Source organism: Doryrhamphus excisus, linkage group LG16 (assembly GCF_037039965.1).
Source record: "Doryrhamphus excisus strain RoL-2023G ecotype Guam linkage group LG16, RoL_Dexc_Guam_v1.1, whole genome shotgun sequence".
Lineage (NCBI taxonomy): Eukaryota > Metazoa > Chordata > Actinopteri > Syngnathiformes > Syngnathidae > Doryrhamphus > Doryrhamphus excisus.
Window position 1 is genome coordinate 410,487 of NC_136372.1, and position 24,504 is coordinate 434,990.

The following is a 24,504-nucleotide window of genomic DNA, read 5'->3' on the forward strand; positions in this document are numbered from 1 at the left end:
TGCTTGCTAACGTCAATGCTAACCAGTAGAGAACATGCACTGTGTATAATGAATGCTGCTAATCTCATTGAAATGCTATTGGCTAATTCTATGAAGAGAAATATCAATGATACATATGATGATGAGACATATATTTTACTACTGCTGAAATGGGAATTATTGAATAACTTGTTCAGCGGCAGACTTTTTGACGCACGTTTGCTGCCCTCTACAGGTTGGTGTTGGTTTTGATTCCTTCATAGGGAAGTGGCCAACTGGTAGGAATGGTTTTCCTTTTTCACCAGGTATGTTTATTGGCCATTTGTCCTTCAAAAATAAAGGAGAAAGGGGAAAAGTCTTTCCATATTTATGGATCATTCATTTATTTTTGTAAAACGACAAGGGGCAGAGGGAGCCATGTTCAAACCGCGATGCGGCGAGGGACGCCCGGATGTTGCAGGCACCACTGGTTCACAGCAGGCGCTGTCCTCTCGATGGCCGTCATGGCCGCCTACTCCCCGCTGTCTTTGTTTTGCTGAAAGACAAATGTTAGCGAGCGCGGCGCTAACCCGCGTGTGTGTAAAACCTGCCCGTACGCCGCAGCCGTCGTACCTTGGCCATGTCACGACTCTTGACCTTCATCTTGTTGACCTGGGACTCGGCGACGTCGGCTCGTTCCTCGGCCGCCTCCAGCTCATGCTGCACCTTCCTGAGTTTGGTCAGGTGGGTGTTGGCTTGCTCCTCCTGTGACATTCATCACGCATCAGCGCCGTGAAGATGGAAGGATGGAGGGCCCAAGATGTCTCACTCACCGCTTCTTCAGCCTGCCGCTTGTATGCTTTGACCTTCAGCTGCAGCTTGTCCACCAGCTCCTGCAGCCTCATGGAGGTCTTCCTGTCCTCGTCCGACTGCAGCAGGAGCAACCAGCTGTCGGTTGGCTGAGAAGAAACCACTGGTGTGTGTTGTTACCTGGTAGGTCAGGTCCTTCATCTTGCGTTCCAGCTTGCGTGACCCTTTCACGGCGTCGGACGTGTGTTTTTGCTCCACCTCCAGCTCGCTTTCCAGCTCCCTCACCTGCAAACAAGATGTTTTCATGAAACGTTCTTTCTCCTCAGGAGCTCAGGTCCGTCCCTAGTTCACCCTGGCTTCCAGTTTTTGGAGCTGCTTCTTCCCGCCCTTCAAGGCCATGTTCTCGGCCTCATCCAGACGCTGCTGCAGGTCCTTGACAGTGGTCTCCAGGTTCTTCTTCATCCTCTCCAGGTGAGCACTGGTGTCCTGCTCCTTCTTCAGCTCTTCAGCCATCATGGCAGCCTGCGTGTCACAGCCGCGCTGGTTACATGGCCGCCTTCGAAGGGAACGTTGGAGATGAACCTACGTCAGTGATGGCCTTCTTGGCCTTCTCCTCTGCGTTCTGGGCCGTTTGGACACTGTCTTCTACCTCTCCTTGAACGTGAGACAAGTCCGCCTCCAGCTTCTTGCGGCTGTTGAGCAAACTGGTGTTCTGGAAAATAAATAAAAGTTGGTGGCAAGCAAGTATTTCATTTTTGTTGTTTGTCTTGTGGTCTTGATGTTCCTCTAGCCAAACATCAGCAACAAGACCTTCAGCCAGAAGAACGTTCTATCCTTGGAGATGGCAGACGTGCTTTTGGATGTTCAAACCTGCGAGTGGAGAAGCTGAACCCTCTCCCCGGCGTCCAGCAGCTCCTGCTCGGCCAGCTTGCGGCTCCTCTCCGTCTGTTCCAGGGCGGCTCTGACTTCCTCCATTTCTGACAGCAGGAGGTTGCTCCTGCGCTCTGCCATGGCGACCTGCTCATTCATGTCCTCCTTGCTTCTCAGCACGTCATCCAGCTGAACCTGGACCTCCTTGATGGGAGCACAAAGCGCTGATTGAGAGTGCGGGCCTAATGTTGGCACGTTGCTCACCTTCAGCTGAACTTGAACGTTCCTCAGCTGTTTCTGGCCTTCTGCTGCCTGCCTGGTGGCGTGGCTCAGCTGGATCTCCATCTCGTTGAGGTCTCCCTCCATTTTCTTCCTGACTCGAAATGTGTCATTCCTGCTCCTGACTTCGGCATCCAGGTTGCTTTGGAGGATGTCAATCATCCGCTGACTGTTTCTCTTCATTTGCTCCAGCTCCTCATCCTTCTCGGCTATCTTCTTGTCCACTTCACTTTTTACCTGGTTGAGCTCCAGCTGGACTCGCAAGATCTTGGACTCCTCGTGCTCCAAGGACGCCTGCACAGAGACAATAGTGGTCATAAGGAGCAAAGGATGGACAAGGCTGTGGACAACATCTGCTCACCTCGGCCTCCTCCAGAGACGTCTGGGCTTCCAACTTCTCCTGCTCGGCCTGCTTCTTGGATTTTTCCAGCTCATGGATGTTTTTTCCCATTTCTCCCAGCTGCTCCGTGAGATCCAAAATCTCCTCTGGAATGAAAGCACCAAGGTCGCTTCAGCAACGTCCAGGTATGAAAGCTCCATCCCACTCTGATGGCCATACGTTGGAGGTTCTTGTTTTCCCGCTTGAGTGTCTCCACGTGCTCAAAGCATTCCTCCAAGGCGTTCTTCATCTTGAAGTTCTCGGTGCCTAAAGACCGCACGTCTTTCAGCGCCGACTCCAGTTCTGCCTGACCCTCCTCGTACTTCTGCTTCCACTCGGCTACAACCTGCAGGAAGGTGAGAAGGTCTTAGGTCTTGAAGCTATATATGAGCATGGTGACGTTGGTCTACAAAACCAAACCTTATCAAAATGTCTCTGCTTCTTGTCCAAGGTGGCGGCAGTGGCGTTGGACCTCTCAACCTCCATCATCAGGTCCTCCACCTCGCTCTGCAGCCGCTGCTTTGTCTTCTCCAGAGAAGAGCACTTGGAGTTGACGGCTTCCATGGCTTCTTCTGCCTCTTGCAGACGCAGCGCCAGCTTCTTCCTGCGGGGGAAAAAAACCCAGACTTTGACAAAGACCACGAGACCCCGCCCCCCGCTTCTCACTTGGCTTCCTCCAGTTCCTCGTTACGCTGGATGGCGTCCGTCTCGTATTTGGTCCTCCACTGGGCCACGTCGCTGTTGGCCTTGGAGAGGCAGCGATGGAGCTCCGCTCTGGCCTCCTGCTCCTCCTCCAGCTGCTCCCTCAGGAGCTCACCGTCGTGTTGGCTGGACTGCAGGCTGTGGGCCAGCGCCATCTTTGCCTTCAGGCAAACGTCAGGCATGACATCGTTCTACTGCCTCGTGATCTTTAGTTGATTCTCACCTTCACCTCCTCCTCGTGAAGCCTTTTCAGCTCCTCAATCTGCTGGAGGAAGCCTTGCTTGCCCCGGGAGAGCTGCGAGAGAAGAGCTTCCTTCTCCTCCAGCTGGTGAGACATTTCAACTGGAGAGCACGTGGAAGCAAACCATGACAACCACGCTCGCCGGACGCCGGCGTGCTCGGGTCTCGTTTACCGTTTTCCGTCTGCAGTCGGGTGTTTTGGCCGGAAAGGTCGCTCATGAGTCTCTGCTGCTGCTCCTCTTTGGCTTTCACCTCGCTCAGTTGATCTTCAAAGGAGCGACACATCTTCTCCAAATGAACCTGGAAGGAAGACTCGTTCCTGTTAGCATGATGAGGTCACCACGCCCGAATAAAAGGTGACCGCCTCACTTTGGCTTTGGCCACGCCCTCCAAATTGCTCAACAGGTCATCCATCTCCAGCCTCAGCTCACTCTTCTCTTTGTCCAGTTTCTGCCGGACCCTCTGGACGCTGTCCAGCTGCTCCCCGAGCTCGGCCGCGCTGTCCGCGTGCTTCTTGCGCAAGGCGGCGGACGTGGCCTCGTGCTGCAGCGAACGCTCCTCCAGCTCCCGACGGAGTTTGAGGAACTCCGCCTCCTGCTTTTTGTTCACCTCCACCTGGGCGGCGGTAGATGCTCCGGCCTCCTCCAGCCTCTCCGTGATGTCCTCCAGCTCTCGGGACAGATCCGACCTCTGCTTCTCCACTTTGGCTCGAGTGGCACGCTCAACCTCCATTTCCTCCTCCAGTTCTTCAGTTCGGGCCTGCCCATAAAAAAACCATGTCAGGAAACTCGGGTCTAGCCTCAGGCTGAACCTGAACTTCTCACCAGGATCTCTTTGATTTTCTTCTGGATCTGTGAACCAAGCGTTTGTTCATCGTCAACCTTGGTCTGCAGCTGCGTGGCCTCCAAGTCTTTCCTGGAGAGGAAGTTCAGCTGAATGAAAAGCTACCAAGCCTGGTCGGACCGACAGCAGGGAGTCATGTCATGTGATGTCAGCTCCAAATGAAGCTTTCCCGGAGGTAGGAAGTGTTTCTTCTAAAGAAATGTGAACATCAGGAACATTTGAGGTGTTCAGGAGGAAAGCATACTTTTTCAACTTCTCGTCCAGCTGCTGCTTCTCATTTTCCAGATCCATGATGGAGTCCAGGGCTAGCTTCAGATCACCCTCCAGCTTCCTCCTGGCTCTCTCCTGGTCCATCCGGACCTTCTTCTCATGCTCCAAGGAGCCTTCCAGCTACAAGATGAGCAGAACTCTACAGCAGCGCACCAACATCATCGTTGCTTCAGGGTGACGGCCGTCACTCACCTCGTCAACCTGCTGCTCTAGCTTAGCTTTGGCCTTGCTGAGGATGTTCACCTTCTGCTCCTCGGCCTGCAGGTCGTCCAGCGTGGCCTGATGGGCTTCTTGTAGGGCTTTTTTCTCCTTGGACAATCTGCTGATGGCGTCGTCCTGACTCATGATCTCATCCGTCAGGTTTTTCACCTTCCATCGGAAGTGAGAACTGAAGAGTCTGGGAAAGCGTTGGTTGGAAACATCTACTTACCTTGTTTTCCACAGCATGTTTCTCCTTCTCAACCTTGGCCAAGGTGAGTTCCAGGTCATCGATGTCCCTCTTCAGCTCAGAGCACTCATCTTCAAGCTTTCGCTTCTTGGCCGTCAGCTCGGCGTTCAACTCCTCCTCGTCCTCCAGTCTCTCCATCACCTCATTCAACTTGGCCTCCAGTTGGATCTTGCTCTTGATGAGTCCCTCACATCGCTCCTCAGCATCCAACAGGTTGTCCGCCTCCTGACAAGGTGGAAGACGCTGTCCTTCAGCCACGGCTCTCATGTTCAAACATGTAAAAGATGAGCTTGATAGCTCCTGTGAAGGCCATTGTAGCTGTCCTAGCAAGCATGCTCATTGGGGATTTAAAGTGGATCTTTCTGAGAAGGTCCTGAAACTTACTGCCTGGACCTGGAGGAGAAGGTCGTTCCTTTCTTGAACAACAGAGACCATTTTCTCTTCCATCTCCTTCCGCCGGTTTTCTGACTTGGCGAGATCTTCTTTGAGCTTGGTAAAGTCCACCTTCATTTGGGCCATCTCCTTCTCGGCCTCGGCGCTCTTCAGCAGAGGTTTGAGCTTAAAGTAGAGCTTCATCCACGGCCAGTGTTTGACCTTCATGAAGGAACGGAAGTTGTACTGGATGGTGAAGATGGCCTCCCTGTGTGGGATGACATGTTGAAGAGACGGGAGCGGCCAGTGGCTTCATACTGCAATCATTACTTCCTGGCCATCATCTTCTGGTATTCCACCCGGATCAGGTGCCCTCGGCACCGTGCCTGAGTGGACATCACAATCTGAGCCAAGCGCTCATCCCTCATCTCCTCCAGAGCACCCAGCAGGCCGGCTTTGAAAAACACCTGAAAGCAGCATCAAGGGGACTCAAGCAGACCTGTTGAGCATCACTACCTTCCATCATGGCAGAACCAGAAGAACCTTTGTGTGCCCAAACTTGTACTGTGTGTGGTCCACATCGATGGAGCCCAGAAGCTTCTCCGCAGCCTTCTTGTTGTCCATGAACTGTCCCTCCGGAACGGCGCTGGCATTTAGGATCCTGTATCTGGAGAAGCAGCAGAAGTTCTCATGGAAGCCTGACTGAGGGGAATGTCCATGTCAACCTTCTTCACCTCTGCTTGAAGTCTCCATACAAGATCCTGCTGGGGAATCCTTTCCTGCAGATGCGGATGCCTTCAAGCACGCCGTTGCAGCGCAGCTGGTGGATGACCAGGTGGTGTTCCATAATGCCTGTGGAGCAGTCAAAGTGCGAGTCCAGAGAGCACTACATTATGGTGAAGATGATGGAATGTACCTGGAGTTTTAGTTTCATTCGGAATGAGGCATCTCACAAAGTGGGGGTGTGTGGTCCTCAGGTTGGTCATGAGCTTCCCAAGATTCTCCTGCAAGAAATGACCACCCGAGACTTTGCCACTTTAGCTTTAGCAGCTGGCAACAAGGTGGTGTTTGACCTCCATGTTTGTGTTGAGCTAAAATGTTCCTACCCTGAACAGCGCTGACACTGTTTGGAAAGATGCTCCCTTCTTCTTCGCCCCCTTCTTGGCTCCTCCAGAAGGTGCATCTGCATGCATGAACCATGTTTCAGCTCATGATCTTCCACCGTTTGACGATGAGGAAGAGCTAATGACAACTTGCCATCTGAGGCGGAAAAGCTGACGTAAAGCATCGCTAGGATCTTCACCGGCGACTTCTGGTACAGCTGCACCACGGACTCGTTCAGCGGGTCCTTGTTCTTCTCCAGCCAGCCGCTGATGTTGTAGTCCACCGTGCCGGCGTAGTGCATCAGAGAGAAGTGAGCTTCTGGCTTGCCCTTGACTACTTTGGGTTTCAGGAAGCAGCTGTTCTTGCCCAGATGTTGGTCGTAGAGTTTGTTCTTGAAGGACGCGTCTGTGGATTTTGGGAACATGCACTCCTCCTCCAGGATGGAGAAGATACCCATGGGCTGGGGAGCAAACCCTGGAGTGACGTTGCAGGTGTCGCATGGACATCCCAGCAGAAGAAAGTGATCATCTCACCTTCTCAATGAGCTCGATGCAGGCTGCCAGGTCCATACCGAAGTCGATGAACTCCCAGTCGATCCCTTCCTTCTTGTACTCTTCTTGCTCCAGCACAAACATGTGGTGGTTGAAGAACTGCTGCAGCTTCTCGTTGGTGAAGTTGATGCACAGCTGCTCCATGCTGTTGAACTGTGGAAAATGTGGTCACACAAGGTCATGGTCCGAGCCAGACCACGACCACAGGACTGGTCACTATTTGACGTGGAATGGAGCAGATCACTCACGTCAAAGATTTCAAAGCCGGCGATGTCAAGAACGCCAATGAAGTGCTGCCTGGGCTGCTTGGTGTCCAGCTGCTGGTTGATGCGCTGCACCATCCACAGGAACATCTTCTCATAGACGGACTTGGCCAGTGCTCCGATGGAGTTGTACACCTGCAAGGATGGAGAAGGTTGGAGAAGTGGTCATCATTCAGTCCCATCAAAAGCAGGCCACGTTTCCTCCTCTTCCACGCATGAACTAACGTCGCTGGCAGCCATGACACGTCGCCGGCCTACCTGCTGCACGTTTTGTCCTTTGGTGACGTACTCGTTGCCCACCTTCACACGGGGGTAGCAGAGGTTCTTCAGCAGGTCAGCAGAGTTCAGACCCATCAGATAAGCTGCTTTGTCGGCCTCTGCAGTTACGAGATCAACCTTGAGTCAAAGTCCCTCATTTGCATGAGAACCGCCAGTGCAACGTGGAATGGACCAATCACGTGACCTTCAGTGCCGTCAGGCTCCGCCTGTTCCTCCCGCTGCTTCTGCTTGAACTTCATGTTCCCATAATGCATCACGGCACCCGTCAGCTTGTAGATGGACATCTTTTCTTCGGCGGTGAAGCCCAGAATGTCAAAGGCCTCCTGCATCACAAACGAGATGTTCCTCAGTCTCGGCATTGCTCGTCACGACTCGTGACGCCGCTCACATCGGTCGCCATCAGCTCTTCGGCGTCGTCGATGCTTTTGACGCTGATCTCGCCGTGGCTGATGTAGGCGAAGTCGTAGGGGTTGGTGGTGATGAGGAGCAGGTCTGCACGCCAGCAAGATGAAATGTTTGACTGAGGAGACGTTGAGATGATTGGCTGGTTTTACCAATGAGTTCTGGCTTCTTGTTGCAGGTCAGCTGATAGAAGATGTGGTAGCTCCTCTCCGCCCCCAGCTGGAAGGACACTCGGCACTTCTCCAGCAGATCTGTCACCAGGGAAGTGAAGCACGCTTTGATGTTTTGCTGGATGTGATTCGGCTCATTTGGAATAAACGATGTCAACTTACATGTTTCGATGTCGGCTGACGCCAGTTTTCCCGTGGCACCAAAGTGAATGCGGATAAATTTCCCCTGTTTGGGCGGAAGCCACTAAGTGTGGGCCTGGGACAACCTGACTGACTGGGTGCCTCTTCGTCTAAAGCAAGACTCACAAAGCGAGAGGAGTTGTCATTCCTCACAGTTTTGGCATTCCCGAACGCTTCCAGCAGGGGGTTGGCCTGGATGATCTGGTCCTCCAGCGTTCCCTGTGGACAAAGTGGTCAAGCGGACGCCTCGTCCTCCACGGCTCGCCGTCTACAACCCACCTTTATTTTGCTGCTGTTCTCCTTCTTCTTGTCGGCAGACACGGCGATGGTGGCGAAGTACTGAATGACCCGCTTGGTGTTCACCGTCTTTCCCGCGCCGGACTCTCCACTGCAGATGATCAGATCCTCAGCTGTCACTCCTCTGCCAATCCACAGAGCAAGGTTGTCTACTCACGTGATGAGGATGGACTGATTCTCACGATCTAACGGAGAAGACGTAAGACATCACGTGACCCGAGCCACAGACCCGAGGGTGTCTTTGGGGCACCCACTTACCCGTCAGCATAAACTGGTAAGCGTTGTCGGACAGAGCGAAGATGTGAGGAGGGACCTCCATCCTCTTCTTGCCCCGGTAGGCCTGGACCACCTCTGGGTTGTAGACCGGCAGCCATTTGTAAGGATTGACCGTCACACAGAAGAGACCAGAATACGTCTGCACGCCAAAAGGACACCTCAGGTCGGGACTGGTTGGTTAACTTGGCTTGGACAGAGGATTTAAAGGGAAACTTCACTAGCATGAGGCAGCTAATGGTACAGTATTATGGTTATGAGCGTGGAGTAACAGGAACATTCATAACGTCATTCCCTCTAAGCTTCCCTCCCGGGTGCATTGATGTCATCCAATCATTTTTACTTTCTTGCTAACACGCTAGGCAGAGAATAACATCACTGGTTGCTAGGCAACTCCAGCTGTGGTGAAATGCTAAGCCGTTCTCTTAGTGTTAGCATGTAGCACTAGCACTGCATGTTTCAAGGAGGAAATGAGACCTCCGCTCCGTCTGGGATGGCTGTGTCTGTCAGCACAAGAGCGGTGGTAACTCCATCATGGTCCTCGGGCAACCATGCTGACAGCAGACCAGCATCCAGTCCAGTAGCTAAGGTTCCCTCTCGGTGGTGGTCTGAGTCCCTACGCCAGGAAGGTAGCGTTTCTTGTGTTGGCTCCTACAGTAGCTTGTTTGATATGCGGTCGCGTGATGGAGCGTACATGTGGAGGGCGTTACAGCTGAGATGGTGGATCCCATCACACGTGTCTTTTAGAATACATATAAGAATTGTAGTGCTAAAGTGTACTTTTCTTTTAAGGCCGACTGATGTTTGAACCCCTCTCCGTGAGTAAAAGCCCTCTTGGACCTACATAGATCATCCAGGCGGCGTAGCGCTCCTTCAGGTTGAAGAGCACAGCGGGCTCGTGGAGGTGGGTCATCATGGCCATGTCCTCGATCTTGTCAAACTTTGGTGGGTTCATAGGAAACACCTGGTTCTCCCTCACCGTCAGCGTCTGTGGACAAAGACCACCTCAGAAGACAACCGGACCGAGCGGACAAATGAGTAGAAGACCTGTCCTGTGTCCACACACTCTGTCATCTTCTGTCTTCACCACGACCTTGTCTTCTGCCCTGTCCTGCACGGTGCCTTTGACGTACAGCTCTTTGTCCTCGCTGACAAAGCACGCCGTTTTGCTGTCGAAGGGGCGGGACTGCGCCTCCGTCCTCTCCTGCTCGGACTTGCGGAGGTACGGGGCGGCCGGCCCGAAGATCGCCATCTCGCCATCAGTGCTCATGGTTGCCTGCTGAGAGGGAAGAGACAAGCGGAGGAGAGCGTCTACCTGGACAAACAGGAAGTCTGCGTGCAGTGTGAGGATGGAGGTGTGATCACCAACATCAGGTCGCCCCCGCATGTTCTTTTATACCTCGCCATTGTCCTTGCTGGGGAGGGCGTCGTGCCCTACCAGCACATGTCGGCTTTAGGGTCCGGAAGCTTCTGCCTCTCCTGGATGAGGATGGATCAGACTTGTGGTTAAATTTAGACACGTCACATTCTTCCTCTCTTGTCTGGTGGAAAGCATTGATCTGCTGCGTATTCCTCCCAGGATCTTCACAAGGACTTTCCTGGAGTAATACGCGTGAAGAATACCCGAGTATTGCACCTCCGACTTGTTTATCCAAGCTTTTCCCTGATTAGCCAGGAGCAGGGAGGTCTCACTCCAGCTGTTTTTTCATGGATCAGGCAAACAGCTGAGGAGCATTTGAAGAGGATGGAAGATGTTCTTGTCGGGATTAGTGACGGCAGCTGCTCGGGAAACAAAGGCCATCAAATCCCGAGTGGATCCAGGAGGCGACGCTCCAAAGTCAACACTGCTTTGTTGGAGCCGGCGCCATGACACGGTGCAACGTTACCTTTGACCCCTAGCCTTGCCTCTTTGGCATCACAGCCTCTTGTCTTCTCTGAAGGTCAGATCTTCTTCTGGACTGTAGCATGCTAGCAGACACCTCTGAGGCCGTGTCACCGCCGCCAGCGCTTCAGTGTTAAACAGGAAGGGGCTTACTGCCTGTGGAATGTTGTCTCATTTGTTCTTTCCCAAAAAGGAAGCCATGCCCATTTATTTGTCATTTCTAATGGTTGCATCATTTTCTGCATTTAAACTAGAATTAGTGTCTATAAAGTTTTTGGGGTCTGGAACAGATTTGCTGGGTTTACATGATTTTCTAGGGGAACATTTGCTTTGGTTAGAGTAGGTTTTGGTTTGTGTGGGACCTTGTGGAATGTTAACCAAGGCATCACTGCAGATGTGTGTGTGTGTGTGTTTTTGTCATCCGTGTTTATGACAGAAGGCAGCTGCCAGGATGTCCACACCAAACGATGGGAGGAGCTACAGGTCACCTGAGGGACCAAGGCACCATGTGAGCCGGGGTGAGTGTCACGCCCCCTTCCTGAACCATGGAGCCACCCCCCCCCAACATGGTATGATCCATGCATCTGTGAACCGTAGATCCATGCCCTCTCTGCTGCTCGCGAGCCCCTCCTCCCCTGATGTGTCTTCATCCTGGAGGGCGAGTGCGTGTGCTGGATGAACGTCCTAATGAGCGCTGGCAGCGTGTTGGCTAACATGTGAGCAGGAAGCAGATGGTTCTCTTCCCTCTGCTGGCTTCAGGCCCAAACCCAGTGAGATGCTGCAAGCCACTTTGTCGGCACTCTGTCGACAAGCCTCCTCCTCTAACAGCACCTCCTCTGTTAAACATCTGGAAGGAAAGCTGAGGCGCTGGTGGAAGTGTGTCAGCGTCATTTGATGGCCTGCATGTTCTTACCCAACCGAGAGGGGGGGTTGTAATCTTTTGTTTGTAATTGGCATCCTACCTGCTATGACGGTTAGCACGTGTGACTCTTAGCCAAGTGGTTCTGGCTTAGAATTGGGCCTCTGACTCAGCTTGTGTGGCTTCTTGTGGGTTCTCAGGATCAAGGATGTACTTTACCACATGAATATGCTAAACAGAGCTTAGCTAGGTGGGCTGTTTGTAGCGGTGCTGTTTCAATTGTGGTCCGGTTCTGCAATGTCGGCCTTCAAGGGGTCGCTCGGCGCCGGCCGCATGTACTCGTCCTCGGCGGGAGATGTGCTGCTGTGATATGCGGCGACGAGGGATTTCTTTATCGGATGTTGCTTCAGTCACACGGTGAATACCCAAACCTCAGCGTTTCACATTGCCGAGCTGCCGTGGTGGAGCTTCACTGTGCTCATTGCCCGTTCTAGGCCAGTCCTCCTGCAGGACGGCTGACAACAGACTCAATGCCAAGGCAAAGAAGCAAGCAAAGCATTGAGGCTCCGCCCACCGACAGCAGGGCCAAACGGGCGATGCATGTCGGTCCATATGGAGCACCGCGGGAAGGCTGGAAGCCGGGATGGATGCCATGTGGTGCTGATCTTAAAGTATTTTGATGGCCGGAGTGATGCTGATGCTGAGGTGGTGATGCTGATGGTGTGGTGATGCTGATGGTGATAAGTTGTCTTGTGAGCACCTCTCGCCTTCTTAACCCTTCAGCGTGCTCAGCATCCCTCGTCATCCCCTCTCCGCCACGTTCATGGAGTGTTTAAAGAGCATCATGCAGCCATTTTCCACCCCCCCCCGCTCTCTGGGGAGGCGTTGCAACTCCTCCTCATCCTGCCTCCTCTCTCTTTTTGTGTCGTCGTGACCCGGCTCTCCGCTGATTGCCTCGCTGCGCTGGGACATCTTTGAGTCTGCGGGAGGGATGTGTAGAACCCCGCCTCCTCCTACCTGCCCCCCCCCCCCCTCGCCACAACCGGCATTCATCTCTTCCTTCTGACAAGTCCGCGGCGTAACCTGAGGCAACACTTTGTCACGCTGCCACTGAGACCCCGCCCCCCTTTACCTCCACACCGCCAAACAACCCCCCCTCCCCCCACCTCGTCGCTGCTCGCCCCCCAGCCTGGTGTGAGTGAGCGAGGCAGCGTGGGCTGAGGCAGAGGAGAAGCAGGCAGGAGCAGCATGGAGGGCAGCTTTGACACCGAGGAGAGTTTTGACGACCCCTCCTGTCTCGCCCCCCAGCCGCCCGGCTCCGTGTCGCCCGCCAGGAGGCGCGTCAACGAGGTGAAGGAGACAAAGACCACGGTGAGTTGTTGTTCTTCTGCCTCCACCATGACGATGTTATCTCTGAGCACCTCATGCTGGGGTGTGCTGCCTTTGCTCGCTTCTTCCTGACGTTTGACAACTTTGACGCTCGCTGTGTGGAGGGCGGGGGAGGGGGGGTAGATGGACGCAGGTTTTGTGACCTGCAGCCGTCGTGAGAAGAGATGCAGCAAGTCGAGTTTCCATGGCGACGAAGCAAAAGCTGAGCTTCAGGTCCTGAGCAAATAAATACAACAGCATCTGCACACACGCACGCACACACACACACGGCAGTGACGTCAGGTGTTTTTGTGCACCGTGTTGCAACTCGCGTTACACTTCTCCCCCATCCCCCACTTGTGCGCATGCACTGTTGTCATGGAGACGCACACATGGCTGACCCTGAGGTAGAAGATGGAGTCGTGACCTTGCTTTCACCTTCACGGTGTGACCATCAGGAAGTCTCGGCATCTCCCAGTCGTCTTGTTGACTTGTTGCTTGGCGGGGTGCGTAGTAGTGGGGGGGGGGTATGTTTGGAATGATGGAGGAGGAGGCAACCGAGTGTTTTGTGGCGTGGAGAGGGCCAGGCCGCTGTTGCCTAGCAACAGTGGCATCCATCAGGCTGCACCTCAGCTGATCACACCTTCATCACAAAACCATGACGACGGACGACCTCTGAACGCCACGCACGGGCCAGCGTCTTCAGGGTTCAGTCACTCACGTGGGCGTCATGGCAACCACGGCCCATCGCTCTGACCCGCCAGCCGGAAAATGAACGTAGGGGTGCTCGCTCGCCACGTTAGCGCAGACTAAACGCTCCACTTGTCCAACCACGAGCCAAACGGGTCTGCGTTTGTGTGCGTGTGCTGTTATGTAAGCGGGTTAGTCATCTCCTTGTGGTCCACGGGGACATTATGGGATGGAATGGTCAACATCTGTGCTCACAAATATCATGGACTGTCATGCCAACATGCACCACTAGAAGGCCTGGTCTCCCCCCCCGAAGGCCTCCGCAGCATCACCTCACGCTGGCCGCCGCTTGACCTTTTTCCTGCTCTCACGCCTCTTTGCTCCCCATCCTGCACGTCTCACGTCTGCTTTGACTTCCTGTTCTTTGCCTTGGCTGCAGATCAACGGTGTCACGTTCCCGCTTCCTGGCGAAGGACCCGAGCAGCAGCTGCTCAAGCCCAACGAATGGAGCTACTGTGATTACTTCTGGGTGAGCGAGCTGCCGCCATCAACGCGTGCTAGCATACATCACTACTTCTAGATACTCTACATCTACAGCATCCTTCTGCAGCTTCTGCATCTGGGGGCGGCCTCCTAACCCCTCCTCCCGCCTGTCCAATGACGGACATAAGGTTGTTTACGCTAACACTTCCTGTTTTCCAGACGGACAAGAAGGACCCTCAGGGGGCAACGTCCGTGGCAGGCTTTGAGGTTCTCCTGCAGAAACAGCTGAAGGGCAAACAGATGCAGAAGGAGATGGCCGAGTTCGTCCACGAGAGGTAAGAAGATGTCCTGCTGAGGTGGAGATGTTCCATCTGGATCCTCTACCACTGGCCCTGTGCTGGCAGATCATCATCATCATCATCATCATGAAGACCTTTATTGGCCAGTGGCATCCCTCCTTGCTTCCCATTGGCCGTTATTGTAAACATCATCACACGTCAGCTAATCCAGTGTGTTCCAGGATAAAAATCGAGGAGGAGTACGCCAAGAACCTGTCCAAACTGTCCCTCAGCACGCTGGCGGCGCAGGAAGAAGGGTGAGGAGGACCCGCTGGCCGTCATGGCACGGTCTACCTCATAAAGTGCTTCTACTCTTTGGCAGGACTTTGGGAGAAGCTTGGACTCAGCTCAAGAAGAGTCTCCACGACGAAGCAGAAGTTCACCTCAAGTTCTCCAACAAGGTGACTGACTCGCCAGTCATCGACACATGACCGTCACCATCATGGAGATGTCCATCATGGTGGCCAGGGCCACATGATGGCCACCGTGTGGTCGTGTAGATATTCAGTGACGGTCATGTGGCCCCATGGTGACCACATCTCCAAGACATGAACATTTCCATGTCTTGGCAGCTTCACTCAGAGGTGGAAAAACCTTTGCTGACTTTCCGAGGCGACAACTTCAAGAAGGACCTGAAGAAGTACGACCATCACATCGCCGACCTCAGGAAGCAGCTAGCTAGCCGCTACGCTGGCGTGGACAAGGTACGCTTCCAACATGGTGGCATCTCAATTGGTCTTGTTACTTGCATATGTACACTTTTTTTCTTACGGAGGGGGGGGGCTGTTTACAATTTACTGGAATACAAATACTTTTCCGACGTCAACAAATAGAACTAGAACTATAAATATGTCCGCCTTGCTCGCCCCTACACTGACCAGTCTACTGACTGACAGCCAGTCTTCTATGCTATGCTGCCCCCATCAGGACACATGTTGCAATGGCAACTATTAGCAGATTAGAAGACGTGTGGATGTCATTTACGTGTGTGTGTGTGTGTGTGTGTGTGTGTGTGTGTGTGTGTGTGTGCGTGTGCGTGCGTCAAGGCTCGCAGAGCTCTGGCTGACCGACAGAAAGATCTGGAAGTGAAGACCCAGCAGCTGGAGATCAAACTGAGCAACAAGACAGAAGAAGACATCAAGAAGGCTCGCAGGAAATCCACACAGGCAGGTCAGAGGTCACATCGAGGGTCAGGGGTCACAGCCACAGCAGGAGAAACACCACAAGCGTAGTAACGTGTGTGTGTGTGTGTGATGTGTGTGTGTGCGTGTCCTTCAGGAGATGACCTGATGCGTTGTGTTGACCTTTACAACCAGACGCAGTCCAAGTGGTTTGAGGAGATGGTCACCACCAGCATGGTAGACACCCAGACATCACCTTCATAGCATCATCATCATCACCATATTCATCACAAGCCTCAATCTTGCTGTTTGGTGGCATCAGGAACTGGAGAAACTGGAGGTGGAACGCATCGAGTGGATCCAGCAACATCTACGCCAGTACACCACCCTCAGACACGAGACGGACATGTTCAACCAGGGCGTGAGTTCCACCAACCTTCACTTCCTCCTTCGCACGTCGCCCTATTACATCTCATAGCGAGCAGTTTGGGCGTGTAGCCGGGTGGGGGTCCTCTACTTGGGCGGGGGTCCTGTTCTTGGGCGTGTAGCGAGGGGGGGTCCTTTCCTTGTGTAGGAGTGGTTGTAGCGTGTGACGAGAGAAAGATGGCGTGAAAGGTGGTCGTGTTGGTTTGTCTACTAAAGCGAGACGAGCGTGTCTGATTCGATTGATTGATGGATTGAAGCTTTGATTGACATCTCGTGCGGCCTTTCCACGGGCATTGGTCCGTTTGCGGCGTCGGTGGTCACCAAGGACGTGTAAAGTTAGTCCGAGCGGGGAGAGTAAGCGAGGGACTTGACAGGCCGGCACCCTTGAGTCCCGATTCATAGAAAAGCGTCCGGTTGTGAACGACTCGGTGACGACCGGCTCGTGTGTCCTCCAGACGGTGGAGCCGGTGGACCGGCTGCTGCAGACGGTGGACCCGGCCAAGGACCGAGAGCTTTGGGTCAAGGAGAACAAGACGGGCGACGTGCGGCCCGTGGACTTGGACATCTGAGTGCACGTGAGCATGGCGGCTAACACTGATCCACAGACAGCGCATGAGGGGAGGAAGTGGTCTTGGGACCGGGACCTGGACCTGGACCAGCATGTTCCATGTACATCCGCTTGAATGCCATCAGACATGTTGTACTGTTGTGACGTCGCCAGTGTTTCTCCTTTGTATCAACAAACCTTGTCTCTTTTGGATATGAAGAGGAACCGTGAGAACATTTTCTTCTGGGCTGAACCGCATGCTTCGTTGTGGACGCGTCCCTCAACTGCAGTAACCTCAACCAAAGGCTTGGAACGGGATCAGTGTGCAGGGAAAACACCGGAACACCTTTGAGTGCCTAAAGTGTTCTTGATCTGTTCTCCAACCTTTTGTCTTCTTTTGGATCCCTGTCAGCCGTGACGGCACGGTGGCCCCCCCTGCTGGTGTTGTCTGTGACTGCATGTACGTGTGTCTCCACCGTTCGTGGCGTTCGTCTTCTTTTGTCGGAATGTTCTAGGAAAGCTGGTTGTTCGATCCGTGTTGTGTTCTCAATGTGACATGTTCCGTTGACCGCGCTCTCTGCTGCCCCCCCGTGGTGACCCTTGCCATGACAAGCTTTCATCCACCTCTGGAATGCCGCGTCCGTAATAAAGCTCCTCTTGGAAAAGTCAGCATGGCCTTTTCGTGTGGTTATGTAAGCACAAAGCGGGACATTCTGACCTTTTCGTGGGTCCGCCGCTGCTGGCTTAGTCCTGGTGCACGCTGGGGGGGGGGGGCAGGTGAGGCCAAGCCAACCTCTCTGAGTTCCATTCAAAACAAACACGCTGCTTTGTAAATGACACACGTCACGTTGGGGAAATCAATCTTTTATTGCCTGATGATGATGATGATGATGATGATGATTATGATTGTAGTCCCTTTGCAGACCAGGGTGTCCAAACCGCTCCCTCTGAGGGCCACACGCAGTCCACAAACAACGTGGGGGCCATGCCATTCATCAAACCAACTGCCTGCAGGCCCTCTGGCCGCACTTTGGACACCCCGGCTGCCTCCATCCTGTTAGCGCTTTGAACAAGAGTGTTGCTGCGACCTTCATGGGGTGATAGGATTAAGGTTGTTAACCTGAGCCGTACTCCTTTAAGGAGCTGTGGAGACGCAGCCTTGATGCTCTCTCCTTAATCACGCACACAGTTAGCACAGCTGTAATAGCACGCAGGTTTTTACTATGCAGGGCGCCCCGCCTACAGGGGGCAACACGCTGAGGAAGACAATGCTAACTTCCTTAGCATGACAATGCTAACTTCCTTAGCATGAGCGTACAACAAAGTAAGCGTCGTGGAAAGAGGTCTTAGTCCTGCTGTCGTCGTCCTGGCGACCAGGGCAAAACTTCCTGTGTGGTCGCTATGGCGACGTCAGCAGCCTACTGTTTCTTCTCCTTCAGCTTGTCTTTAATTTTCTGCGGCTCGTCGTATTGGATCAGACGCAGGATGTCATGGTTGTCCATCACGCCCTGGATGAACTCGCCCTCCGAAATTTTATCTGCCAAAGAGAAATGTTGGCATTCATCCTGTTCATGTTCTTCTACGGGCATTGAACGCATCACATCTGGACCTTCAGGTTGTCTCAGAAGACGTTTGGGCACTTATCTGAGCAGGCTTCATGCTCCATGGCGAGGAAGGGGTTGGTGCTGGTTTGTTCTCGTCTCTCTTTAGAGGAGACATACTTGGTGTCCTACCTAGTGTGTGTCCTAGCTCGTCTCCGAGCATGAAGTAATGAAGCCTGCTCAGCTGAGAGAATCTTCTAACCTGAAGTCCACTTGCGATGCCCTGAGAAGCCCACCCGTGGACCTTCAGGAAGGAAACAAAGCTGCTTCAATTACCGTTCTCCTCCTTGCCGAAGAAGCTCCAGATCTTCTCTGCTCTCTTCTCGGGCGTGTTTTCGTCTTCTGGAAGGTTCTCCTGGTCATCGGCTGGTATCATGTTGAAGATGGACTGCATGCAAGTCACATGACCTTTAACGTTAACGTGCCCCTTTGTCTTAGTGGCTACCCCTCTGAGAAGAAGGCGAGCAAGGTGAAGGAGAGGCTCCTACCCTGACGATCTCCAGGATCTCGTTCTTGCTGATGGTTCCGTTGCCGTCCACGTCGTAAAGAGCGAAGGCCCACTCCAGCTTCTGCAGGGTCTTGCCGCCCGAGGTCAGGTGCAGCGCCACAATGTACTCCTGAAAGTCCAGCGTGCCGTCGGCGTTGGTGTCGAAGCTCCTGAAGACGTGTCTGGCGTAGGCGGTGGGGTCGGCGTCGGGGAAGAAGCTGGCGTAGATGCCTTCAAACTGCTCCTTGCTGATCTTTCCACCGGGACACTCCTTCAGGAAGGACTGGTACCAGCTGCATAGCTCGGCCTCCGAGTACTTGGTGTTGGACTTCAGCTCCTCCAGGAGCTCCTTGGACAACGTGCTGCTCTTTGTGTTCCCCATAGCTGCTGCTTCTCCTTCCTGGCTGTGGTCGCTGTGGCAGCAGAGGAGATTATGATCATCCAGATGGCTCTGTGGCAGATTTAGAAGATGACCACGTCACCGCGCTATGACACCTAAGAAGGGGATTAAACACAGCAGGCTTTGGAAGCTCCTTGCAGCGCCACGACACTGGAGAGCCAATGGAGATCTTCACAGCTGGACTTTTGTCCTGCTGTGACACACTGGACTCCATACTTCTAGTCCCTTTGGTCTCCTCAGAATGTTGGTCAGGTTTCCATGATGACCGGAAGAACCATCCATCCATCTTCTTCGGCGCTGGTCCTCGTTTGGGTCACGGGCGAAGAACGGAGCACAATGTGGAATCTGAACCCTGCGAGGCCGACATGCCAACCACTTGACCACTGTGCCGTGGTTGTTCAGAGATGAAACAACAAATCGAGCAGAGATTGAACGTAGGCGGTGGAGACTGTTCGGAATGGAATATGTTCCACTGTGTTCTATATTTCTGCTAGCACACACAGCTTGGAGCTAGCCAGCCTCAATCCTTCACTGGCAGCTCGTGGCTCGCTCCAGCGCCGCCATGGCTGGGATCGAATTTAATTGTAAACCGGCCTCGAGACTCCTAGGCTCATTTCAAAGCTGTTGGCATCCAGGTGGACTTTTTCCTGGTAAAACAGGAGTCTCCCTGGGCCTGGGGGCGGGGGTACGACACCGCGGGCATCACATCAAACGGGACATCCCATTACCTCCATTCAGCCTCTGTGGAGGACCAGGACCAGGATGACTGACAACCTTAATAGCGCTGCTACGTCTTACACAGCAAAGAAGGTGAGCATCTTCAGCATGAAGAGCTCAGATTAGCATTAGCATTAGCATTAGCTGCAGCAAATGCGTTGATTCAGGCAAGTGTTGTTTTGGGTCCTCACCTCTGTGTCCGCCTACCTTGACCCCAGCAAGGTCACGGACGGGAACGCGTCTTTGGAGATTGTTTTTGGCCTCGGCGGCGTAATCCTTCGTGTTCATCCTGCATGCCTACTTTCACCAAACCAGATTAATTTAATCTTTAAAAATGTCCTCGTGTACTTTGGCATAATCACATTACGTTCAGGAGCTCTTTTTCTTTTTGTCACAGAACACAATGCTCAGCCCCCCCCACCCCCGGGGCGCGGGGGCGCGGGGGGCGGCTAATACTCTGATGTAAGCGTACATGAAGTAATCTTACTTTGGGAATAAAAGGACACGAGTGTCACTTCAGGTTCAGGTTCAAAGGTCAAGGGGGACAATGCGGCTCTAGCAATGGCCGCCATGTCTTCCACGGAGACGTCAGTGGGACGCCAGCGAGGAGCCCGTGGACGTTGGCAGCGTGACGCCAGATGATCCGGTGGCTGCAGCGGGCAGGCGGAGCGTAAGAACCTTGTTGTGGATTATAATCCCTAATCTGTTCTTTATGAGCGCGGCGAACGCAAGTCTGCCATATCATTTGCCATTTGTGGCGGGCGATATGGCGGCACAGGTCGGGAAGGGGAGGAGCGATGGCGAGGAGCAGAAGGAGCGGACTTTGAGCGGCGCCAACGGGGACGACTCCCTACAGGAAGCGGGTTTCCTGGCGGCCAAGGAGCCTCCACACCAACCAGATTATGAAGATTTGACGCATCTGCCGGCAGGCGAAAGACGGTGGCTGCGCGTCAAAAGCCGGGATTAGTCGCCTTCTCGGTTCCGGCCTGGACCATGAGGCTGGAGCGCGGACGGCGGGCTTCGCTGGCGCTCACCCTCAACTTTGTGGCGTTCGCCTTCGCCCTGTCGGCCGTGAGCACCAGCTACTGGTGCGAGGGCACCAGGAAGGTGGCCAAGCCCTTCTGCACGGGGCCGCCCGTCAAGGTCAAGCAGTTCTTCTGCATCCGCTTCAACAGCTCCAACATCAACGACAGCCGCCTGGTGCAGTACATCTTCGAGACCGGGGAGGAGAAGTTCCTGCTCAGGAAGTTCCACACCGGGATCTTCTTCTCCTGCGAGCAGGCCGCAGACATGAACGGTAAGAAGGTCCGCTGACATGAGCAGGATCTTGGGTATGGGACGTGGCGGCCTGAACGCCGTCTGAGTAACGTTCTCTGTGGGCTTGAGGGCGTCTGTGGTGGTGTCATGACGGAATGTTCTGTTTGTGTGATGGCAGGCTTCGACTGCCGAGACTTCTCCGAGATCGCTCCTGAACACGAACGAGGTCAGTACCTTGTTTTGGCCCCATGGGGGTCCTACCTCCGGCAGGATGGACGATTGATGGATGTTCCGTACGTGACCAGCCGTGTAGCTTCAGTTTCACACAATAGGGCTTTGGTCCACAACCTGCTGGTTGATGACTCCGTCGTGTTTGTTTCTCACGGCAAAGTCGAGAAAGTTGATGATCTTTAATCTTTCAACTTCCTGCTGGGTATTTCTCCTCATATGGCATATCGCCACGTTTCCTCCCACCTTTGTCCTGTAATACTTTGACTTCCTGTAAAGTGACGTGCTGTTTTTCAATTGTTAACCGATATGCTAGAATGCACGACGGGCCGCACTCGGACACCCCCGTCCTAGAAGGTGGTCTCATCCACCACGCATGAAGATGACGAGCCGCTGTGTCGTGTGTGTGCGTGGCAGGCGTCCTGTGGCTGTGCATCGTGGCCGAGACCTTGTACCTGACCTTGCTGTTTGCCGGCGGCGCCCTCATGACCTTGGAACAGTGTCCTTGCTTCAGCGTCATGAACAAGCTGAAGCTGAGTGCCTTCGCCGCCTTGTGCACGGCGCTGTCAGGTAAGCAGGAAGTACGCAGCCATCATCCGTGTAATACTCGATACTTCACAACACAAACTTTCTTTTTGGAGCTGTTATGTCACAAGCAAGGAGGAGCCCCCCGTGACTGCTTTTAGGTTTGGGGTCAGGGTGGTCCCAGCTGCTCCTTGAGAAGTCTCTAAATGGCTCATAAAGGGTCCAAGTTGCTGGGTTAGCATAGCAACAACGTCCCTCGTGCTACATCGTCTTCTTCTCTGGCAGAGCAGGTGTGTTAAGGGGAGTTGTGACGCCATCTACTGTACGCACTCGGAAGCACGCGCTCCATTCCCAGACATTCCCGTTATAATGTGCTCATGAGCCGGGCCCAACAGGTGGTGGCGCTCCGAGCCCCTCAATGGGATTTATGTCTTCATGTTCTACTAGGATTGGCAGGAGGACTAGTTGGACTAGTTGGACTAGTTGGACTAGTTGGACTAGTTAGCAGGTCGGTGTGGGGTGTGGTGGTCTCCACTGGCTGACTCTGAGGATTTGCTCGCTGGTTTGTGTAATAATCCGATTGGAGGCGGGCAGATTTTGGGCCGTGACCAAGACCTGCCCAGTGGGCCTAACCCCCCCCCCCCCCCCCACCACTGTTGTTAGGATTTAATCCTCGGTAAAGCTGCTGGGTGGCCGAGCGCTGGATGAAAGGGAGGGCCTGAGTCCCACTGGGGGGCTGAGAGACGGACCACCCTGATACTGTCCTGTCTCAATATCATTTCTCCATAACACACATGACAACCGTGGTTTGATTCCGTCGTCTTGAGAAACCTGGGACTGTCCAGTCTCTGCTTCCAGATCGGATTGAGGATTGAGGACCACATTTGAAAAGATACATTTATCATCAACTCCTATACGTTTAACTCCTATAAAGTTGAATTGGGAATCCATCCGGAAAGTCAGCAGAGTGGGCGTACTCGAAAATGGACACCAAAATGTTACCCCAGTTTGCGTCCATTTTCCGTTGAGTAGATATGCGGTGTTGTTGTGGACGTTCCGACCCGCTGCATGCGTCCACCTGTCCTTTCCCGGCAAACAGACACTCCGACTTGGATTGCGTTTCCTTCCCGTCTCGCTCCGTGACAAGGAAGCTACTCTCCTCACTGCGGGTGTTTGAGACGTGCTAGCAAATCAGGATGTGTCACGGTGTGATTTCAATGTCCGCAGGCCTTTGTGGGATGGTGGCCCACATGATGTTCACCACCATATTCCAGCTGGCCGTGGCCATGGGTCCAGAAGACTGGAGGCCCAAAACGTGGGACTACAGCTGGTCTTACGTGTAAGATGAGTTTAAGTCCTACTTTGTGGTCTAGGTTCTAGTCATGTGGTGAGAGCCGGCTTTAACATGTTGGCCATCAGTAAGACTAACGCCCTCCTCTCAGCCTAGCGTGGGGCTCCTTCGGGACCTGCATGGGCTCGGCGGTCACGGCGCTCAACCGCTACACCAAGACCATCATCGAGTTCAAATTCAAGCGGCGGAACATCGAGAAGAGCCTGCTGATCAAGCAGAAGCTGCTGGAGCTGGACCTCCCCGATCACATGTGGTACGTGACGGCCGACGCCGAGGCGCCGCCGCCGCTGGAACTGCCCGTCAACGGACACAAGCCGTCCACGGGAAGCGCCTACATGCTGGAAATGGACCGTGTGGCCGAGCCGCAAGGAGAGGCGTACTGCTGAAGCGGCGCCCCCTCTGCCCCCGTGGCCCACTGGAACACATTCCTTGATCCCAATTGACTGCTGGATTTAAAATCTAATACCGGAATATATTTGTGTGTGTGTGTGTGTGTTTTGTGGGAATAATGTAACACGCTCGGCTTTGAGACAACATGCATCTCATCAAATCTTCCACGTGATCATGTGATATAACAAGCGGCGGGAGGATGCTAAGATGCAGCCTACACGCCGCCTCCTTGACCACGTGACCTTTGACACCGCGCTGCGTCAACGTATGAACATCCGGAGAATCATGTGACTGGACGTTTGATGTTACCCATCTTGCATCACGCTGTGTGCTGATTAGCGCCGCCGCTAGTGAGGGCAGGATGATTGATGTACAGACATGTATGTTACATGTACGTTTGTTGTTGGCGTCCGTCATCATGTAGGAACTCTTCAGCTTTTCACTGTCAACCTTGACTATTGTTGACATGACAGATGATTGGTTGTATTTGCTCGTCAACTGTCACTCACTAAAGATGGCCGCCAAGAGGCTAATAACTCAACTACATGTCATCAATCATCACGAAAAGCTCATCACCTCGTTTAGACACAGAAAGGAGGCAATGTGATGAGTTGCAGAAGTATTATCTTATTATCCACTTTTACTTCCGGGGGGCGGAGCTACGGGCCAGGAAACAGGCTAATGCTAGCGTTAGCATTAGCAGTCCTTTGGTAAGTGCTTAACATTTATTAGAAATTGTGCCAATGAACTGCGTGACTTTGTTGTTTATGGTTTATTGGTTCCAAAAAAGTCATCTTGTTCCTCGGAGGCTTTGGGCCAAGGCCGATGGGTGGCTAGCCAAGCTTGGGGGCGGGGGGGTAGGACGTATTGCCTCAGAAGATGCTGGCCGGTCGGTGATCTTTTCCGGCTCTCCCCTTCCTCGGCTGTCGTCACTGGCAGGTAAGATGCAACTTGATGAAGTTTCTGTTGTAAAATGACAGCTAGAAAGACCGGAGTCCTCCTTTTTAGGCACAGCATCGCTTTGTCGGGATTTGTAAACCGTGCACAACCAATGCTTGTCTTCTTTTGCCGACTCTTCAGTAAGAAAAGTAGCCATTGGTTGTCCTGGGAGTCTCCAGAAGTCGCATGATGGCGTCATCAACTA

The 24,504-nt window shown here is 53.5% G+C and overlaps 4 protein-coding genes across 6 annotated transcripts; 2 read left to right on the forward strand and 2 right to left on the reverse strand.

The window, feature by feature from the left end:
- Window positions 1-351: 351 nt before the first annotated feature.
- LOC131102833 (myosin-1B-like) lies at window positions 352-10,611 on the reverse strand. 2 transcript variants are annotated; one of them, XM_078797490.1, is made up of 39 exons: window positions 9,757-10,611; window positions 9,535-9,678; window positions 8,676-8,832; window positions 8,575-8,602; window positions 8,400-8,508; window positions 8,247-8,339; window positions 8,103-8,166; window positions 7,923-8,021; window positions 7,757-7,860; window positions 7,553-7,691; window positions 7,348-7,466; window positions 7,075-7,224; window positions 6,809-6,979; window positions 6,429-6,735; window positions 6,278-6,354; window positions 6,088-6,175; window positions 5,906-6,023; window positions 5,715-5,838; window positions 5,502-5,638; window positions 5,184-5,439; window positions 4,782-5,024; window positions 4,544-4,720; window positions 4,326-4,471; window positions 4,063-4,153; window positions 3,608-3,997; window positions 3,412-3,538; window positions 3,222-3,340; window positions 2,963-3,159; window positions 2,717-2,900; window positions 2,477-2,642; window positions 2,279-2,403; window positions 1,903-2,211; window positions 1,639-1,842; window positions 1,355-1,480; window positions 1,120-1,290; window positions 949-1,053; window positions 792-887; window positions 592-723; window positions 352-514 (listed from the first exon to the last, which is right to left on the reverse strand). In XM_078797490.1, exons 1-39 carry the CDS (start codon window positions 10,075-10,077, stop codon window positions 491-493), a joined length of 5,937 nt encoding a protein of 1,978 aa, XP_078653616.1. In that variant the 5' UTR covers window positions 10,078-10,611; the 3' UTR covers window positions 352-490. The 2 variants fall into 2 exon arrangements, with proteins under 2 accessions (XP_078653616.1, XP_078653615.1); XM_078797489.1 differs by lacking the exon at window positions 9,757-10,611 and having other exon boundaries at window positions 9,535-9,686.
- A 1,675-nt stretch (window positions 10,612-12,286) lies between these two features.
- On the forward strand, window positions 12,287-17,073 carry gas7a (growth arrest-specific 7a). 2 transcript variants are annotated; one of them, XM_058048570.2, is made up of 10 exons: window positions 12,295-12,802; window positions 13,929-14,018; window positions 14,192-14,307; window positions 14,493-14,567; window positions 14,633-14,711; window positions 14,883-15,014; window positions 15,357-15,480; window positions 15,589-15,668; window positions 15,754-15,852; window positions 16,313-17,073. In XM_058048570.2, the coding sequence occupies exons 1-10, from the start codon at window positions 12,680-12,682 to the stop codon at window positions 16,424-16,426; spliced, it is 1,032 nt and encodes a 343-aa protein (XP_057904553.2). In that variant the 5' UTR covers window positions 12,295-12,679; the 3' UTR covers window positions 16,427-17,073. The 2 variants fall into 2 exon arrangements, with proteins under 2 accessions (XP_057904555.2, XP_057904553.2); XM_058048572.2 differs by lacking the exon at window positions 14,493-14,567 and having other exon boundaries at window positions 12,287-12,802.
- A 187-nt stretch (window positions 17,074-17,260) lies between these two features.
- Window positions 17,261-23,896, forward strand: LOC131102905 (germ cell-specific gene 1-like protein). Its single transcript, XM_058048586.2, has 5 exons — window positions 17,261-20,906; window positions 21,045-21,092; window positions 21,512-21,664; window positions 22,847-22,958; window positions 23,062-23,896. The coding sequence occupies exons 1-5, from the start codon at window positions 20,603-20,605 to the stop codon at window positions 23,354-23,356; spliced, it is 912 nt and encodes a 303-aa protein (XP_057904569.2). The 5' UTR covers window positions 17,261-20,602; the 3' UTR covers window positions 23,357-23,896.
- On the reverse strand, window positions 17,268-18,931 carry rcvrna (recoverin a). The gene is made up of 3 exons (XM_078797505.1): window positions 18,494-18,931; window positions 18,282-18,393; window positions 17,268-17,941 (listed from the first exon to the last, which is right to left on the reverse strand). The coding sequence occupies exons 1-3, from the start codon at window positions 18,872-18,874 to the stop codon at window positions 17,823-17,825; spliced, it is 612 nt and encodes a 203-aa protein (XP_078653631.1). The 5' UTR covers window positions 18,875-18,931; the 3' UTR covers window positions 17,268-17,822.
- Window positions 23,897-24,504: the final 608 nt, after the last annotated feature.

Excerpts from the sequence above, each read along its gene's own strand:
- LOC131102833 (XM_078797490.1), bottom strand. The coding sequence starts at position 10,077 with ATGCGGGGGCGACCTGATGTTGGTGATCACACCTCCATCCTCACACTG. Across the intron at positions 8,022-8,102 it reads GTCAGCCGACATCGAAACAT|ATCTGCTGGAGAAGTGCCGA; the intron begins GTAAGTTGACAT and ends CCCTGGTGACAG. Across the intron at positions 7,467-7,552 it reads GGAGCCTGACGGCACTGAAG|AGGCCGACAAAGCAGCTTAT; the intron begins GTCACGTGATTG and ends TCGTAACTGCAG.
- gas7a (XM_058048570.2), top strand. The coding sequence starts at position 12,680 with ATGGAGGGCAGCTTTGACACCGAGGAGAGTTTTGACGACCCCTCCTGT. Across the intron at positions 15,015-15,356 it reads GCTACGCTGGCGTGGACAAG|GCTCGCAGAGCTCTGGCTGA; the intron begins GTACGCTTCCAA and ends GCGTGCGTCAAG. Across the intron at positions 15,481-15,588 it reads CAGGAAATCCACACAGGCAG|GAGATGACCTGATGCGTTGT; the intron begins GTCAGAGGTCAC and ends CGTGTCCTTCAG.
- rcvrna (XM_078797505.1), bottom strand. The coding sequence starts at position 18,874 with ATGGGGAACACAAAGAGCAGCACGTTGTCCAAGGAGCTCCTGGAGGAG. Across the intron at positions 18,394-18,493 it reads AGATCCTGGAGATCGTCAGG|TCCATCTTCAACATGATACC; the intron begins GTAGGAGCCTCT and ends ACTTGCATGCAG. Across the intron at positions 17,942-18,281 it reads CTTCGGCAAGGAGGAGAACG|ATAAAATTTCGGAGGGCGAG; the intron begins GTAATTGAAGCA and ends TCTCTTTGGCAG.
- LOC131102905 (XM_058048586.2), top strand. The coding sequence starts at position 20,603 with ATGAGGCTGGAGCGCGGACGGCGGGCTTCGCTGGCGCTCACCCTCAAC. Across the intron at positions 21,093-21,511 it reads CGCTCCTGAACACGAACGAG|GCGTCCTGTGGCTGTGCATC; the intron begins GTCAGTACCTTG and ends TGTGCGTGGCAG. Across the intron at positions 22,959-23,061 it reads GACTACAGCTGGTCTTACGT|CCTAGCGTGGGGCTCCTTCG; the intron begins GTAAGATGAGTT and ends CCCTCCTCTCAG.